The sequence below is a fragment of the Myxine glutinosa genome, chromosome 4 (assembly GCF_964187855.1).
Source record: "Myxine glutinosa chromosome 4, kmMyxGlut1.1, whole genome shotgun sequence".
Classification (NCBI taxonomy): domain Eukaryota; kingdom Metazoa; phylum Chordata; class Myxini; order Myxiniformes; family Myxinidae; genus Myxine; species Myxine glutinosa.
This window is the reverse complement of record NC_136264.1, coordinates 164,380,115-164,397,582: the sequence shown is the minus strand read 5'-3', so window position 1 is coordinate 164,397,582 and position 17,468 is coordinate 164,380,115. Positions and strand designations below refer to the sequence as shown.

General features: G+C 42.9%; 1 protein-coding gene across 2 annotated transcripts in view; it reads right to left on the bottom strand.

Annotated features, from left to right (window-relative positions):
- Positions 1-17,468, bottom strand: part of LOC137425478 (lipopolysaccharide-responsive and beige-like anchor protein) — a 722,436-nt gene that overhangs the window by 254,634 nt on the left and 450,334 nt on the right. For both annotated transcript variants that reach the window (XM_068113965.2, XM_068113966.2), the window contains exon 39: positions 10,009-10,145. In XM_068113965.2, coding sequence (XP_067970066.2) covers positions 10,009-10,145 — 137 coding nt within the window. The remainder of the gene's footprint in view (positions 1-10,008; positions 10,146-17,468) is intronic.

Below are 17,468 nucleotides of genomic sequence, written 5' to 3'. Positions count from 1 at the left end.
AACGACTGTATCCAACAAATGGCGCAGCATATATACATCCACACATATGCATATATTTAGACATCCACACATGCACATATATATTTACATGTACATATATATATTTACATGTACATATATGTATATATATAAATATATATATATATATATATATATATATATATATATATATATATATACATATACATACATACATACATACATACATATATACATATATATACATACATACATACATATACATACATACATATATATACATACATACATATATATACATACATATATATACATACACACACACACACACACACACACACACACACACACACACACACACATTTATATTTATATGTGCACAAGTACACATATACGCATATTTATACGTACACAAATATACATATATACATATATTTATATGTACACAAATATACATATACACATATATTTATACTTTCACAAATATACACATATATTTATACTTTCACAAATATACACATATATTTATACTTACACAAATATACACATATATTTATACTTATACATGCGGTATGTGCCATACTCTGTGACAGAGCATCGGTGTTGCCTAAGCAGTTTCTTGGCAAGGGTTATACTGGGTGGTTTGCCATTGCCTACCCAGCAGCAGTTAGGACAGAGATTTCGAATTTAGTAAATGTGCCAGTGATAACTTGCCTACTCTTCGCGAGGAACGCCATAGAATCTTTAACATCCACCAACTAATGCCAGCAGACGGGAAGGCAGTTTAATGTTAATCCGAGGGATGGCACACAAAATGATGAATCATCTTGCCTGCAAACACTGGGATGACAGTTTATAGCTGGGCTGAGACTCACATCCAGGATAGACAGTTTAGAGGTGAGTGTGCGTAACTCTAGGCCATCCTGCCAGCCAATATGTGCATATAAATAAATAAATATATACATATATATATATATACATATATATATATATATATATATATATATATATATATATATATATATATATATATATATATATATATATATATATATATATATATATATATATATATATATATATATATACAGTCACGTGAAAAAGTAAGTACACCCCATGTAAAATTTTGACTTTTTCAACATATTTCAACATACAGCTATTTGATCTTCATTTCAACAATATTGACAGATAAAGGTGATATAATATAACAAATATCATGAAACATTTACATTTTGTAGTCCATTGTATAATTTAAATACACATAAATGCAAATTTCGCATGTGGAAAAAGTAAGTAGACCCCTACATTTATCACCACTTCAAATACCTAAAATTAGAATCAGGTGCACCAGCTCAGGTGCAAATGATTAGAACATCGTTAAGAGAGGATCTTGGAGGAACCTGTCTTATTTAAACCTCAGACATTTAGTTTGGTTTGCTCTTTGTTGTTGAAGTGTGTGGCGTCACCATGTCTAGATCAAAAGAGCTCTCTGAGGCCTTCAGAAAGAAGGTTATAGATGCCTATGAGTCTGGGAATGGATTTAAAAAGATCTCCAAACAATTTGAAATCAATCACTCGACTGTCCGGAAGATCACCTACAAGTAAAGAAGATTCCAAACAACTGCCAACTTGTTCAGGCCAGGCCGCCCCAGCAAGTTCAGCCCGAGAGCAGACTGCAAGATGCTGAAAAAAGTCTCTACGATCCCCAGAATGTCATCACGTGACCTACAGGTAGCTCTTACCACTGTTGATGTCAAAGTGCACGAGTCCACCATTAGAAAAAGTCTGCACAAATTTGATCTACATGGGAGATGTGCCAGGAGGAAACCTTTGTTGTCCAGAAAGGACATTAGGGCAAGACTGAAGTTTGCCAATGAACAGCTAGGCAAAGACCAGCACTTCTGGAACAATGTGCTCTGGACAGATGAGTCAAAGGTAGAGCTATTTGGCCACAGTGCCAGAAGACATGTTTGGTGAAAACCAAAGACAGCATTTGACCACAAGAACCTGACACCAACTGTATAGCATGGTGGTGGAAATATTATGGTTTGGGGCAGCTTTGCTGCATCAGGGACTGGGCAGCTCACCATCATAGAATCCACGATGAATTCTTCATTGTACTAGAGGGTGCTTGAGGATAATGTGAGGCCATCTGTCGGACGTTGAAGCTCAACCGAAGGTGGACCTTGCAACATGACAATGGCCCTAAACATACCAGTAAATCCACCAAGGAATGGCTAAAAAGAAAGAAATGGAGGGTTCTGGAATGGCCAAGTCAAAGCCCGGATCTAAATCAGATCGAGATGTGGTGGGGGGATTAGAAACGAGCTGTGCATGCAAGAAACCCCTCAAACATTGCACAGCTGAAAGAATTCTGCATGGAGGAGTGGGCAAAAATTTCTCCCAGTCGATGTCAGAGACTGGTAGACAGTTGTAAGAAACGCCTACTTGAGATTGTTTGTGCCAAAGGGGGCAATACCACCTATTGGAGCCAAGGGTCTCTGGTCACACACAGTCAGTCATGGCTGTTGTCTACCGCCCTCCCAAACCACACCCATCATTCCTGTCTGACGTCTCCTACTTTCTGACCCAGCTGTGTTCCCTCTCCCCCTCAATCCTCCTCCTTGGTGATTTCAATATCCACATGGACTCCACTGACTCCACGCTAACCACTGACTTCACTGATTTACTCACCTGCTTTAACCTCACTCAACATGTCAACTTTCCTACCCATAACCGTGGTCACATTTTGGACCTTGTCTGCTCTACTGGACTAATTTTGCACCATCTCTCTGGCTCCGACCTCACTCTCTCTGACCACCTAGCCATCACTCTGACCATCAACATCCCCACCCCAGCACCAAGGCATTATCGCACTATCAACTTCCGTAAGCTAAACGCTCTTTCACCTACCTCATTCTCATCGACCCTCTCTGAAAAAATGTCCACTTCTCCCTTCGTTGACCTCCACACCCCTTCTGACCTCACTGACTACTACATTACTACAACCACACTCTCTCCTCCTGCCTTGACCAACTTGCGCCTATAAAAACCAAAACAGTTTCTTTCACCCATTCTGCTCCCTGGTTTACCCCTGAACTCCGCCTGATGAAAACTCGTGCTTGCCAACTTGAAAGACTCGGCAATAAAACAGGTCTCACAGTTCACTCCCAGGCCTACAAGGACCACATACAACACTATAAAGATGCCCTCTCCCGTGCCCGCTCCGCCTACTACTCTCAAATTATCCACTCTGGCTCCGGAAACCCAAAAGCACTCTTCTCTACAATAAACAAACTCCTCAGCCCCCTGAACACCACCACCCAGTCATTCACAATAGACAACTGCATCTCCTTCCTTTCATTCTTCCAACGCAAAATTGAAAACATCTACAACAGATTGACCACCGCCGCACCGGCTCCCCCTCAAACCACCTGCCCCCCCTTATCCTGCCATCCCCTGTCTCAATTCTCCCCAGTCTCCCCTACTGACCTCTCTGAACTCCTCATCGGAATGAAAACTGCCACCTGCACTCTTGACCCCATCCCCTCCAGCTTTGTCAAGGCCTCCCTTCCTGCTCTCTCTCCACTTATCATTGCAACAATAAACTCCTCCCTGTCTACAGGCATCGTCCCACCATCCCTCAAAATTGCTGCTGTTACCCCCATTCTGAAAAAACCTGGACTAAACCCTGACACCCTAAATAACTTCAGACCCATCTCCAACCTACCCTTTCTGTCAAAGGTTTTGGAACGCGCTGTAGCCACTCAACTCAAACATCACCTCTCTGCCAATAACCTGCATGAAACATTCCAATCCGGATTCCGCTCCAACCACAGTACTGAAACTGCTCTCCTCAAAATCACCAACGACCTTCTCCTCTCCTCTGACGCTGGCAACCTCAACATTCTCATCCTCCTCGACCTCAGCACCGCCTTTGACACCATCGATCACACCATCCTCCTCACCCGACTTGAAACCACCTTTAACATTACCGGCACTGCCCTCTCTTGGATTAAATCATACCTCTCTGACAGACGTCAGTTCATCTCCATCAATAACTGCAAATCCCCCACTGCTCCCCTCCCCCAAGGTGTCCCCCAAGGTTCAGTTCTTGGCCCCCTCCTCTTCATCCTTTACCTGTCCCCCCTCGGTCACTTAATCCGCCGTCATGGTCTCCAATTCCACTGCTTCGCCGATGACATCCAGCTTTTCATCTCCACCAAGTCCATCTCCACCGCCACCCACTCTATCCTGACAAACTGCATCACTGAAATAAAATCCTGGCTTCAAATCAACTTCCTCAAACTTAACTGTGATAAATCTGAAATAATCATCATTGGCCCAAAAACGCTCACCAAGTCCACCCATAACTTTGCCCTCAACATCGACGGTTTCCCAGTATCCACCTCCCCTCACATCCGGAATCTTGGCATCATCTTTGACCAAACCCTCTCCTTCGACAAATACACTAAACAGATCACAAAGACAGCCTTCTTTCACCTGAAAAACATCGCCCGTCTCCGTCCATCCCTCTCCTCTGTGGCTGCAGAAACCCTCATCCACGCCTTCATCACTTCCCGTCTGGACTACTGCAATAGCCTCCTTTATGGTTCACCCTCAACAATCACCAATAAACTCCAATACATTCAGAACTCCGCTGCCCGTCTACTCACCCATTCCCGGACCCGTGACCACATCACCCCCGTCCTTTACAAGCTTCACTGGCTCCCCATCTCCCAGAGAATCCAGTACAAAATCCTCCTCTTGACCTACAAAGCCCTCCATAACCTGGCCCCATCCTACCTGGCTGACCTCCTCTCCAGACACACTCCCACCCGCAACCTCCGCTCTGCTGGTACCAACCTCCTGACCCCCCCCCCCCCGCCCCCATCCGGACCAAATTTAGATCCTGGGGGGACAGGGCCTTCTCCATCGCTGCTCCCACCCTCTGGAACTCGCTACCTCACACCATCAGAGACTCCTCCTCACTCACCACATTCAAAACATCACTCAAGACCCACCTGTTCAACACTGCATTCAACATTTAACCCACAGCATCTAACCCCTGACTATCTCCTCTCCTTCTCCCTCCTTTGTGTGTTGGAATATTTCCCTATTGATTCTTCTTTTTTTGCAATTGTTTTTATGTTTTGCTATGCATTATGTTTTGCACTCTGTCAAAGCGTCTTTGGGCTTCCTGAAAAGCGCTATATAAAATAAATGCATTATTATTATTATTATTATTATTATTATTAAGGGTGTACTTACTTTTTCCACATGTGAAATTTGCATTTATGTTTATTTAAATTATACAATGGACTACAAAATGTAAATGTTTCATGATATTTGTTATATTATATCACCTTTATCTATCAATATCGTTGAAATGAAGATCAAATAGCTGTATGTTGAAATATGTTGAAAAAGTCAAAATTTTACATGGGGTGTACTTACTTTTTCACATGACTGCATATATATACATATATATATATATACATATATATATATATATATATACATATATATATATATATATATATAAATTCATTATATATTATATATTCATTCATTCATTCATTCATCTATATATATATATATATATATAATATTTATATATATATAATTATATATAATATTTATATATATATATATATATATATATATATATATATATATATATATATATATATATATATGTATGTATATATATATATATATATATATATATATATATATATACATATATATATATATATATATATATATTTATATACATACATATATATATACATACATATATATATATATATATGTATATATTTATTTATTTATTTATATGCACATATTGGCTGGCGGGATGGCCTTGAGTTACGCACACACCTCTAAACTGTCTCTCCTGGGTGTGAGTCTCAGCCCAGCTATAAACTTTCATCCCAGTGTTTGCAGGCAAGATGATTCATTTGCAGGCAAGATGATATATATTTTTTTTTTATACATACATACATACTTTTTTATTTTGATGTACCATCCTCTTTACAGAATGTTGGTGGTGCCTAAGCAGTTTCTTGGCTTGGGTTATATTGGGTGGTTTGCCATTGCCTCCCCAGCGTTATTTGTCTTGCTCTCTCCTTTTAAAAGTTTCACCATTTGAAGGTTTTTCAGAAGTTCATCAGTGAGTATCAGGGATAGTTTTAGGCAAAAATAAACTTTAAATTCTTGTAAAGAAAGCTGTATTTTGGGGGGTTCTTCCTTTTAATTGCTCTACCATGGGTGTAGAGAAAGGTGTAGGGACCCCATTCTTCAGTGGGTGTAGGAAAGTGTTTTAGGCACCCGCAAAAATAGACTGGGCAACCCCGGGTACCCCAACTAGTATCTAATATGTAAAGCTTTTTCAAACTACTGACTCACTGACTGACTGACTGACTAACTAACTCACTGATGTAAATGTTTGGCATCTTCTTGGTGCAGTAAAAAGCTGATATTTTGCACAGTGATGCAACTCAAGCTCAATAACCCAAGATAAAAAAATCACAAAACCTGCGGAAAATTTTCCATGAATGAAAATATCCAAATATAAAGTTCGGGCAGTGCAGCCTTTATCTGCTCACTGTGGTCATGTGAACCAAGACAATGGAGCTTCCATCTGGACTGGTTGCTACAAAATGCTAAAATGCACCTCTACTGCCTCTTTTTTTATACCATTTGCTGTATTTACATTAAACATTACTAGAGCTGTAAACTTTTAAATAAAGAGCTCATTCTAATCATTAATTCATGATTTACTTGAGTTGTATAGATGCTTGCAGAATGCAAGCATAATACACTTTATCAAATCTATAAAGCTTATATCTTTGACATTGTATTGTACAGCTTTTTTTTTTTTTTTTCTTTCTTTTTTTTTGTATACTGAATCGAGGCTCGTGAAAGAGCTAACATTTACTTCACAAACAAATCAACCAGACAAACAAAATATATAAAAAGAGGGAGCGGAAAACAAGATGCGGAGAGAAGGGGAAGCACACAAACACAACATTTGAGAGCAGGGAGATGTGTGGAAGGGAGAGGGCTTGGGGGGAGGAGGCGTGGGAAGGGGGGGGGGGGGAGGGAGAAGTATAAAACACAAGGACACCAAGGACTTCCAGGACAGAAGTTGGTATTTCAAAAAAGTGGAATTGGGGTGAAATTAGCGGGGGTAGAAAAGATCAAGGTTTTGGATGGGGGAAGATAAGAGATGGTGGTGAACAGCTGTTTTAAAGACCTGGAGGGAGGAGTGGGATTGAAGAGAGTGAGGGAGTTTGTTCCAGAGGCGGGAGAAAAGAGGAATGAAGGAGTGAAGGTGAGCAGAGAGTCTTGATTTTGGCAGTTTGACCATAAGAGGGTTGCAGGCAGATCTTGTGCGACCTGTAGGAATATTTGCGGGACAGAGCCCAGAGAGAGCTGGGGGGGCAAGGCCAGAGAGGAGTCGGTAGAAGACGGAAAGACCACCAACCTTATATATAAAGCTTATATATAAAGATGAGCTTATATATAAAGCTAATTGATTATAATGTATGCACATATGATGCAGCCAAATATTTGCTTGTCATGTGCAAGCATGCTCCACTAGTGTGTGTGTGTGTGTGTGTCTGTGTGTGTGTCTGTGTCTGTGTGTGTGTCTGTGTGTGTGTCTGTGTCTGTGTCTGTGTCTGTGTGTGTGTCTGTGTGTGTTTCTGTGTGTGTTTCTGTGTGTGTGTCTGTGTGTGTTTCTGAGTGTGTGTCTGTGTGTGTGTCTGTGTGTGTGTGTGTGTCTGTGTGTGTGTCTGTGTCTGTGTCTGTGTGTCTGTGTGTGTGTGTGTGTGTTTCTGTGTGTGTGTCTGTGTGTCTGTCGGTGTGTGTGTTTGTCTGTGTGTGTGTTTGTCTGTGTGTGTCTGTGTGTGTGTGTCTGTGTGTGTGTGTCTGTGTGTGTGTGTCTGTGTGTGTGTCTCTGTGTGTGTCTCTGTGTGTGTCTCTGTGTGTGTCTGTGTGTGTTTCTGTGTGTGTTTCTGTGTGTCTGTGTGTGTGTGTGTGTGTGTGTGTGTGTGTGTGTGTGTGTCTGTCTATGTCTGTGTGTGTCTGTGTCTGTGTCTGTGTCTGTGTCTGTGTCTGTGTGTGTGTCTGTGTCTGTGTGTGTTTCTGTGTGTGTGTCTGTGTGTCTGTGTGTGTGTGTGTGTGTGTGTGTCTGTGCGTGTGTGTGTGTGTGTGTCTGTGTGTTTGTCTGTGTGTGTTTGTGTGTCTGTGTGCGCGTGTAATGGAGTGCAGTTTGAGAACCAGATGATTCGCATGAAGACAATCACGCCATATGGCATATTTATAAAATATCCATCTCTATTTTCAAACAGGATCGTCTATTAATATGACATTGTATTGTACCGTTTTATATTTGCAAAAACAACTGCTGTGTTAAAAAAAAAGAAGATGAACATAAAGTAGTGGATCCATTCACAAGAAACAAATAGTATATTACATATGAATCATTTATATGTAATATTCAGCAAATTATGAAACACAAGAAAAGCGCCTTTGGGCTTCATGAAAAGCGATATACAAAATAAATGAATTATTATTATTATTATTATTAAAAGTAAAATACATTTCTTGAATTAAGGTTAAATATATAATGATTATTAAAAATAAGTAGTTTGGTTGTCGGGCATTAGCATTCATTGACCGACATTATTGAAAGATTTACAAACTTAAATAAAATTGTTTAAGAATATTATTTTCCATTTTTCTGCATCGTTTTAGGACATTTTAAACTACACTAATTTTCCAAAATCACTGAAATGTCAGGTCACCGATTCTACCCAATGCCCATATTTATTCATTAAATCTCACAATACAAAGGGGCCCATTGACAGGTAAAACACAAGGTGCTTCACCGTTACCTAATGGTAAAAAAATTATGCGAAACAAATAATGATGCAAAAGTGTGTTTTTTGGGGTGGTGGGGGAGGATTTGGGGAGGGAGGGTCTTCGGATTCCGATAGTCGTAGTATGTACAATGAGATTTGGATTGATAGCAAATGAATCAAATCAAACAAGCACTCAGTCAGGGAATTCCACATCGAGTGCAGAGCATTACATCGGCAAGAAGGCAGTCCTGTGGGTTAGGAAAAGAAAATTTTAATTACCCTCGAATTTTTGAGCATCGTATTTATCATGCGATTGTGAAGCGCACGAACAGGCCTTGAGTCTGTCTCCGTGCGTAAGATGTTGGGCCGAATGCGGGAGCTCCATGTGCCCTCCGTGCGCACAAAGAGCATGGCAAGTGAGGGATAAAGCGCCTCAAGTGCTTTTCACACGACGAACTTTGCGTCGTTCTCCCCATTACCTGTGGAGATCCAACAACATTCAAGATATCTTACTGGGAGACACTTTACACAGGCTCTGCTGCTTTACTTCTCAAAATCCCACCTTGTGCAATCAAATGGGAAAGAGCACGAGGGATCCCTGTGGCTTCGGATTACCCCCATGAACTTCTATCATTGCAACTCCAGACAACCTTGTCAATGGACATTGTGGACATCTGAGGTACTTTGTGGAAATGCGCAAAGCCTTGGCCATGCGGTCAGTATTAGTAGATATTGTATAAAAGGTATGCAATAGTCCGTGGTGATTCCCAACCAGCACCCACTCTGTATAATGCTTTGTAAAGTAGCAGCTAAAAGACAATTGGCAAAAATGATGTTATCGATATTGCAGAAATGAAATGACAGAAAAATGAAAAATTGACCAAAAAAATTTCTATTGCAGAAATAGAAAGGGGAATAATACATAAATATCATACATTACGCAAAGTCCTAATTGTAGCGTTTGTCTAAATATAAAGCGAGTCCTTGGCCGATCGTTCAAATGTCACGTGAATCAAGGGACCGTTGCAAATGTGGCGAGCAGGGGAGCTATAGATCACAGCATGGCTACCGACAAGAAAGGGTTAGTGGGGGTGGGTAGCTGCTGGTGCACAACGTGTGGGTACACGGGGAGGGTTCACGGCGTACACAGACTCACCCGAGGCTCAAGTTTTTTGAAGGCCACGTCCTCCTCGTCCACCGAGAAGCACAGCTCGGTATTTGTGACGGACAGCATTCCCGGCAGGGTTAGCGAGAAGGCCACCAGGTGAGCGGGCGTACTGAGCACGACGGGTCCTGGCAGAAAAAGGCACGATCAGCACGAACACGGGTATTGCGATTATGGGAGTCCATGATGTACGAATTTGCGTCTGATGTAAAAGAAAACCCCCAAAAAACTAAGTATTTCGTACGAATAGTTTGTCCCGTGCATTTGTAACAGGTACCCCAGACAGGCATCCGACACGCAGAAAAATTCCCAACAAACAAGGAACAGCGAGACAATTAGATGGGAACAGCGAGAGGCAAACCGCGGCCTTATTGGGAGGGACGTGGCGGCGCTAATTCACTTTGGGAGATACGATGGGACGCGTACATGCCGTGTGCCCATTTAAACGTCCATCGGTGCGTCTCCCCATAGTGACCATAAAATTTCACACCCTTGTAGCTCAACATAAGCGCACTAATCGGTTTACATACAACATGCAAATGGAGGGTTTGAAAAGAGGATTTATTACTCCTTATAGGGTGTCGACGCCGGGCACGAAATGCGGACCAATTTTAAATTCTCTCCAACTCCCACCACCCACATTTCTCCCACCACCCCCACTCTCCCATCCCATCTTCCCCATAATGCTCTCCTGGAAAACGAAAGCGATCAAACGTGAGAACCTTCAGAAAGCTGAGTATCATGGTTACTATGAAACAATAAGGAACTAGAACGGCACTCAGTAGAGAGCACACCTCCGCCTGGTTGGCCATATCACTCAATGGTGAAGAATCACTTAAAAATTATACTAGCCGGATCCGGATCCGGATCTTCACCAAAATCGAATCGATTCTTCCTTGTCACACACACAACCTGTCCAACAAGTTTCGTCCAAATCCGTCCACAAGTTTTTGAGATATCCTGCTATGTATAGTTTTTGGCCCGATCTCCCAATGGTGAAGAATCACTTCAAAATTTCTAGTAGCCGGATCCGAATCCGGATCTTCACCAAAATCTAATCATTTCGTCCTTGTCACATACACTACATCTCTGCCAAATTTCGTGCGAATCCGTCCGCAACTTTTAGAGATATTTTGTTCACAAACAGACAAACGGACAGACAGGGGTGAAAACATAACCTCCGTCCACCTCTGGTGGCGGAGGTAACAATCTGTTGGTATGCATTGTAGGTGTGTGCAGTGAGTGAAGGGTCGGAGGTGAGGAGGGGTAATATAGAAAAATAAAATTTTTAAAATGATTTTAAAGAAAATTAAGAAAAGACGAGGTGAGAGGACACAGGAAGGAGGGTTTAAGAATGGAGAGGAAGATGATATTAATAATAAAAGGGAGAGAATGGATTGAGAATTTACGGGCCAGTTTTGGGGGTTTGGGGGGGGGGAGGTATAATATAGTAGCATTTGTGTTTGCATAATAAATCGATAACCTCTCAGTGACTTTTGTGACGTTTCATAGCGTTCGTAACATCCTGATTGAAATGCGCTGCTTTGCTACACCCAGCATCTTCGCAGCATTATAATGATTATCATGACGTGGGTCTGGACGCCGATGGACACTGCGCTTCCCCAGTGACGCTGCACTTGATCGTCATATCAGCAGAGAAACGCGATCCGAATCATAATTTCAAACAAGGAAGGTAATTCTGAGAAGGGGCTACGAGGATTGCACGGATGGTCGTCAGTGATGGCTGCACCTGCGGTCACCCCACTTCTGCACAATGGCTTGACAGCAGACCCTGCGCGACGTTGCAGTAATTTTACGCCGCCGTCAATCAGCAGAGCCAACATTGCACGAGGCAAAAAAAGGGGAAGGGTAGGGGGTATAGAAGGTGTTCTCCCCTATCACCCTCAGCCCAGTTCTCCTTTATGCAAATTCTTCCGATGCACCCAAACCCGCATCTGATCCTCATTCGATGTCCTCCTCTCGGATAATTAAAAAATCTTTAATTGCCGCTCCAAATTGATCGTGTGACCTTAATATCTCATCAATCTTAATCGCTGCCGGCTCCACAATGGCAACCGGCATCCTCGGCAAGATTACAGGGCGATCCCGCGCCTCTAATTCCCCAAACGCCTTCCTATTGTCACTCGTGAGACGTTCCTCGAGCAGATACGTGGCGGGCACGTCACCCGCCGATGGAGCCTTTGAAATGAGAAAACGAGGGAGCAGCTCGAGGTCCGCTGGCCACGCGGCCTTTGTCCCTCTGGAACGGCGACGATCTCATGCGGTTGCTCTTCGCGTATCAGCCACGTTTCGACTCTGGTCATGGAAACGTTCCCCGACCCGGGATGCGCGCGCAACGACCCTGGATGCGCGCGCACCGAGCCGGAGGCGCGGGGACGGGCGCGGCAAACAATATGGAGTTAATCCAGTGGAGGCGGCTGCAGGGATTACATCACGATCCCCAGCGGGCCCCGTCCGGGTGTAATTAAGAGCTGGTGTCCAATATGTTGTTTGCATGTGGGACCGGCACATGCCGCGGGCCGTGCAGTGGTCCTGTCACCACGCTGAGACGGCACACATTGGAACCTCCATAATCGTGCGCACGTATTTGTGTCAATATATTATGAACCTCATGTTGAGGGCTTAAGAAAAGCGTTTTTGTAATCGTACCAACAACGCACGGTCTAGAATGAGCAGAATTGCATTGCGACCGGAGTGCGTCAACGTCTGAGCATTACACGTACTTCCCCTGAGTGTACAATGAGATATTTTGGCCTGGGTGCCTTTATAAAGCAATGTGCATGATAACTTATAATGAAAATGGGAGGAAACTGCGAGAAAGGATGTCTTACATAATCCCATAATGCCTTGGGGACGGAAAGGATGAACCTGAGCTGACCAAAGAAAGAAAGAAAAAAAACCATTGGTATTCATACAGCTGCTAGTACACGCCGCTTCATTTAACCCTGGATCCTGGCACGTGTGCGTGCCGCCTAATGTGATGTATGGAACCGCTTATTAGGGCGCCGAGAGATGCCGAGCCCCTCATACGGGTCCGCATTGGGAGCAGATGGGCAGTCGGGCCAGCGGTGGGAAGAGGCGCGCCCACCGGGCGGTGCCTCGCTCACGACGTTTACCCTGGAGGACAAGAATAAATAAAAAATATCCCATTCATCGATGTGGATGTTCGCAATTTAAGACTTCAGAAGTAGTACACCAGGTATTCCTCGCTTATATCCCGCATACGTGCTGTGTAGTTTACCTGCGCAAGAGCATCAGCTCTTGCGTCATTCAATGGCAAATAACGGATGCATCAAATCGAAGTTATATGTTTTAAAATCGGCTCTGTTGTAAATTTGTATTTTTGAATGACAAATCTTTCATATCGAGTCGTTAAGATTGTCGATGTTATTCCAGTGCTGAAGCCGTATTCATCCGGCTAGGCGCTGGCAGGTTGTGAGGAGCAATGTTTCTGGCGCACCGGTTGCGTTATGATCTCATCGATCACCGGCCAGGCGACTCGGACACTTTCTAAGTAGCGTGAAATTACCAAAGCTATGGGGCGACTCAAGAAGGCAGCGGCAGGTAAGGTGCGGATGTTGTTCAACAAATATGAGCAGCACAGTGAACATAAACTTCAGGTAAGGCAGGTAGCATGAGTGCATTTTTACATCCCATAGGGGAATATCTTTGCATTCACCACAGATGCAAAAATGGCCAAATTACAATTCCAGCGCCCCCTTCCATTTGTCCTCCCTCCCTCCCCCCCCCCCCCCCTCCATAAATGTATTTTCCGCTTACTGCGATGTCATGCCTTCCTCCAACCCATATGTCACCAATCTACCTCCCCGCCCAACCCTGTCTCCTCAGTTTACCTCCTCCCACTAGGAATCATAAAAGGCATAGATGGCACCAAGGTTTTCCCAAACATGGCAATGAATTGTGATCCCAAATAAATAAATAAATAAATAAAAATCGACTCATACTCCTTTGTTAAAATGGCATCAAACCCTGTTCGGCATCTGTCAAGAAATGATAAATGATGATGCAGTTGTCAATTTTAAAAAAATGCAAGCCTTATGCTTTAAACAAAGCACTGCACATTTGTAATGCAAGTTGTCAACATACAATTGTGGAATGCTGTTCTAGATGCCCTGCCATCGCTCACATCGATGTAGCTTAATTCCTTAATTGGCATTGTAGGTTCAGTTTCAATAAAAGCCAAAACAACCTCAACAATGCTCATATCTGGACTTTGTGCAGACCAGGCCATGGTTGTGTGGGCTCATTAGGCATCTTTACTGTCAAAATAGGAATACCACATTCACTGTGGAGCTTGCGATTGTTCTCTGGCATCAATATTAATCCAATCCTGACGAGTTATGTTCTGGAGAGAATGTCGAACCAAATTAAAATCTGCTTCTATTTTTCAGCAGCAGGTATACCTCAATTTAGTGGAGGTCACCGACACTGTTCGCCAACTTGTGATGATCATCCGCAATGCTTCACTATACATGTTGTACATCGACTATGAAAGTGTTCTCTCCATTGTTAATCGAAACTCCAACTTGGATTTTCCCATAAAATGACACCCTCTGCAACTCCTCCACCCGCTGTCATGGCCAGATGCCAATTTCACGCTTTTGGTTTGGTTACATCTGAGTCGTGATTTATGAGCAACAATACATCCAAGAGTCTCTTTCATGTGAATATGCACCTACCTGTTCTCAAGGTAACATGCTCACCTGCATTACAGCAAGGTCTTTCGCAAAATTTGAAGCTGACCATCATCTTTTATGCAAAGAACACATGTGTTGGGCACCTAACATCGCATTTGGAGAGTTTTTTTTGTTTGTTTCTTTTGTATACAGAATCGAGGCTCATGTAAGAGCTAACACATTGAACATGAAAACATGCACAGACACATAAAACATACAATGAAGGGAGCGGGAGACAAGAGGGGGAGAGAGGGGGAAGCACACAAGCACAACAACAGTGGAGAGCAGGGACGTCAGCAGATCTGTGGAAGGGGGAGGGTTGGGGAGGAGGGAGGCGTACACGGGTATAAAACAAATGAACACGACTAGGAATTTCAGCAAAGAAGTTGGGGATTGAAAGAGGTGGATTTGGGATGTTTTAACGGGGGTAGAAAAGACCAAGGTTTTGGATGGGGGAAGATAAGAGATGGTGGTGAACAGCTGTTTTAAAGACCTGGAGGGAGGAGAGGGATTGAAGAGAGTGAGGGACATTGTTCCAGAGGCGGGAGAAAAGAGGAATGAAGGAGGGAAGGTGAGCAGAGTTTTCAATTTCAACCTCAACCAGTGTATTTATCAACAGTACCACTTTCACCATACCCTCGAGTCATAAATAGAGCTCCTCATGAAACAAACTTCGAGCCCTGCTGAAATTTTCACCTTCGTCAGGGTACGTGCTTCAGCAACTTAAACAATGATCTAAGGCATCTAAGCTACATGCTTGCCATGTGCGAATTCAGTCCTGGAGGCTTTATGAAGTGGTAGATGTCACAGGGAAAAATAACAACCATTTTGCAGGAGAACACGTCACAGCCATGGCTTTCTTAACAATTTGCACGTCATACAAATCAGTTTTGCCAGCAATTGGTTGATCATTCTGGGTCTTGTCTTTGTCCGACTGGCAGATTTTCTCAATTGACTCGAGCATTACAAGACACTGCATGACATTACAGGAGGCTTGGTCTTTCAAAGCAACAGGCGGTGGAATCGACACTAATTCTTAGTTTACAAGACTGACCGAAAACAATTCCTTAAATTTTTTTTATCATTTTGCAAATTCACCGGATAGTCCCTCGTTCCTCACTCTGGTAATGCAACCTTCACATACACGGATTATTCTTACGAGTCCTTACGGATCGCCAACTCGTAGTCAATCACAAGCATCCGTAAATAACTCGCTGGTATCCGTAGATAACTCGTCACAACTCGCAACAACTTTTGACATGTCAAAAATCATCTTCCGTTATTTACGGATGCTTGCGATTGACTACGAGTTGGCGATCCGTAAGGACTCGTAAGAATAATCCGTGTATGTGAAGGCACCCTAAGCGAGCGACAACGCTGCAGCTTTCATCCCTTCGTGTGGCAATGATCAGAAACTGGTCAACACCACAAAAGTGATGTCCAACGCTGACAATTTTCACACTCTCTCTCTCCATAAAGTTCAAATGAAAAATCATTTTCTATGATTAACTGCTGACAGAGGTGCAGTCTTTGGGGCTCTATGGCCTCGCCATTAGTCATGGCCTATCTCGGGCTGACCATGGAAACTTCCGAGTTGTTTTCCTGATGTTGCCTAGAAATACTCAGGAGTGCCAACACTTTTCTTGGCATTTGTAAGCCAGCTCTTCATGATATACAAGGCATTCATTGCAGTGCTATGTAATATGGCTGTCTGCGAGGAGATGGTGCAATGGACAGAAATTAAGGCCATAAAATCGAATGGTTTAATCACAAAATGAAACTAAGGCAAATAAACTGCTGTTATTTCATCACACGCAACATAGTGACGCAGCTCGGTCTTCCACCACATTCAATAAGGCGCCATACTTTCTGCTCTCTGCTGCTATCCAACCGAACATAGATACATTCGCATTCATCTTCCACAACCCACTCCTGGCTTACTTTCCCATACCTAACCCATAATATCATATCCATTATTATTTTCTCTTCTCTCCCCCTCTTCCTCAACTCCTCCCCCCAACCTCCACCATCATGTGGAATGATCTCCTTGGCCTGTCCAATACTCATCTATTTAGTAATTTAAGGTGGCAGTGACCAGATACCTCAAAAAGATCCGGATACACATCTAAACTTTTCAACTCCATATATAATCATGGCGGTTTGTCTATTCCACGACAGCCTCTTCCTCACAGTCTCAATTTCAGTATTAATTCAGTTCGTCCAAACGTTTCGACATTTATAGGAGAAAAATTTAATTGATAATGATTACACTTGACCAGAAATAATATAAACATCCCTAAACCAATATCCTCTGAATATCTGGAGGAGGAAGCTGCCATTTTCATTAGCAAGGCTGAGATCACAGGTGCAATGGACTGCCCTGTACGTGGCCATGGATCATAATGCACAGGAACAGCAGTTTTTGGTTGATCCGCAGGGCGAACCTTCCACCGACAGCCTGGATTATGAAGGATTAGAGCAAAGGCGCATGCTGCTCCCAGGATGGACAGCGAGGTCAAGCTTGTTCGGATAACAAACACACTTTTCATCACTACTTAGTTCCCATATCTGAGCTCCTCTGCCATTTCTGCAACGGTTCTTGAGCATAAAAACCGTTGCCCACAAAAAGAGCTGATGTACAATTTCAAACCTTAGCAATAACTAGTATGATTAGTTTTCTTAAAATATCCATGGATGCAATTATGGCTTGATCGAGGTATGGAGAGTTCGGCT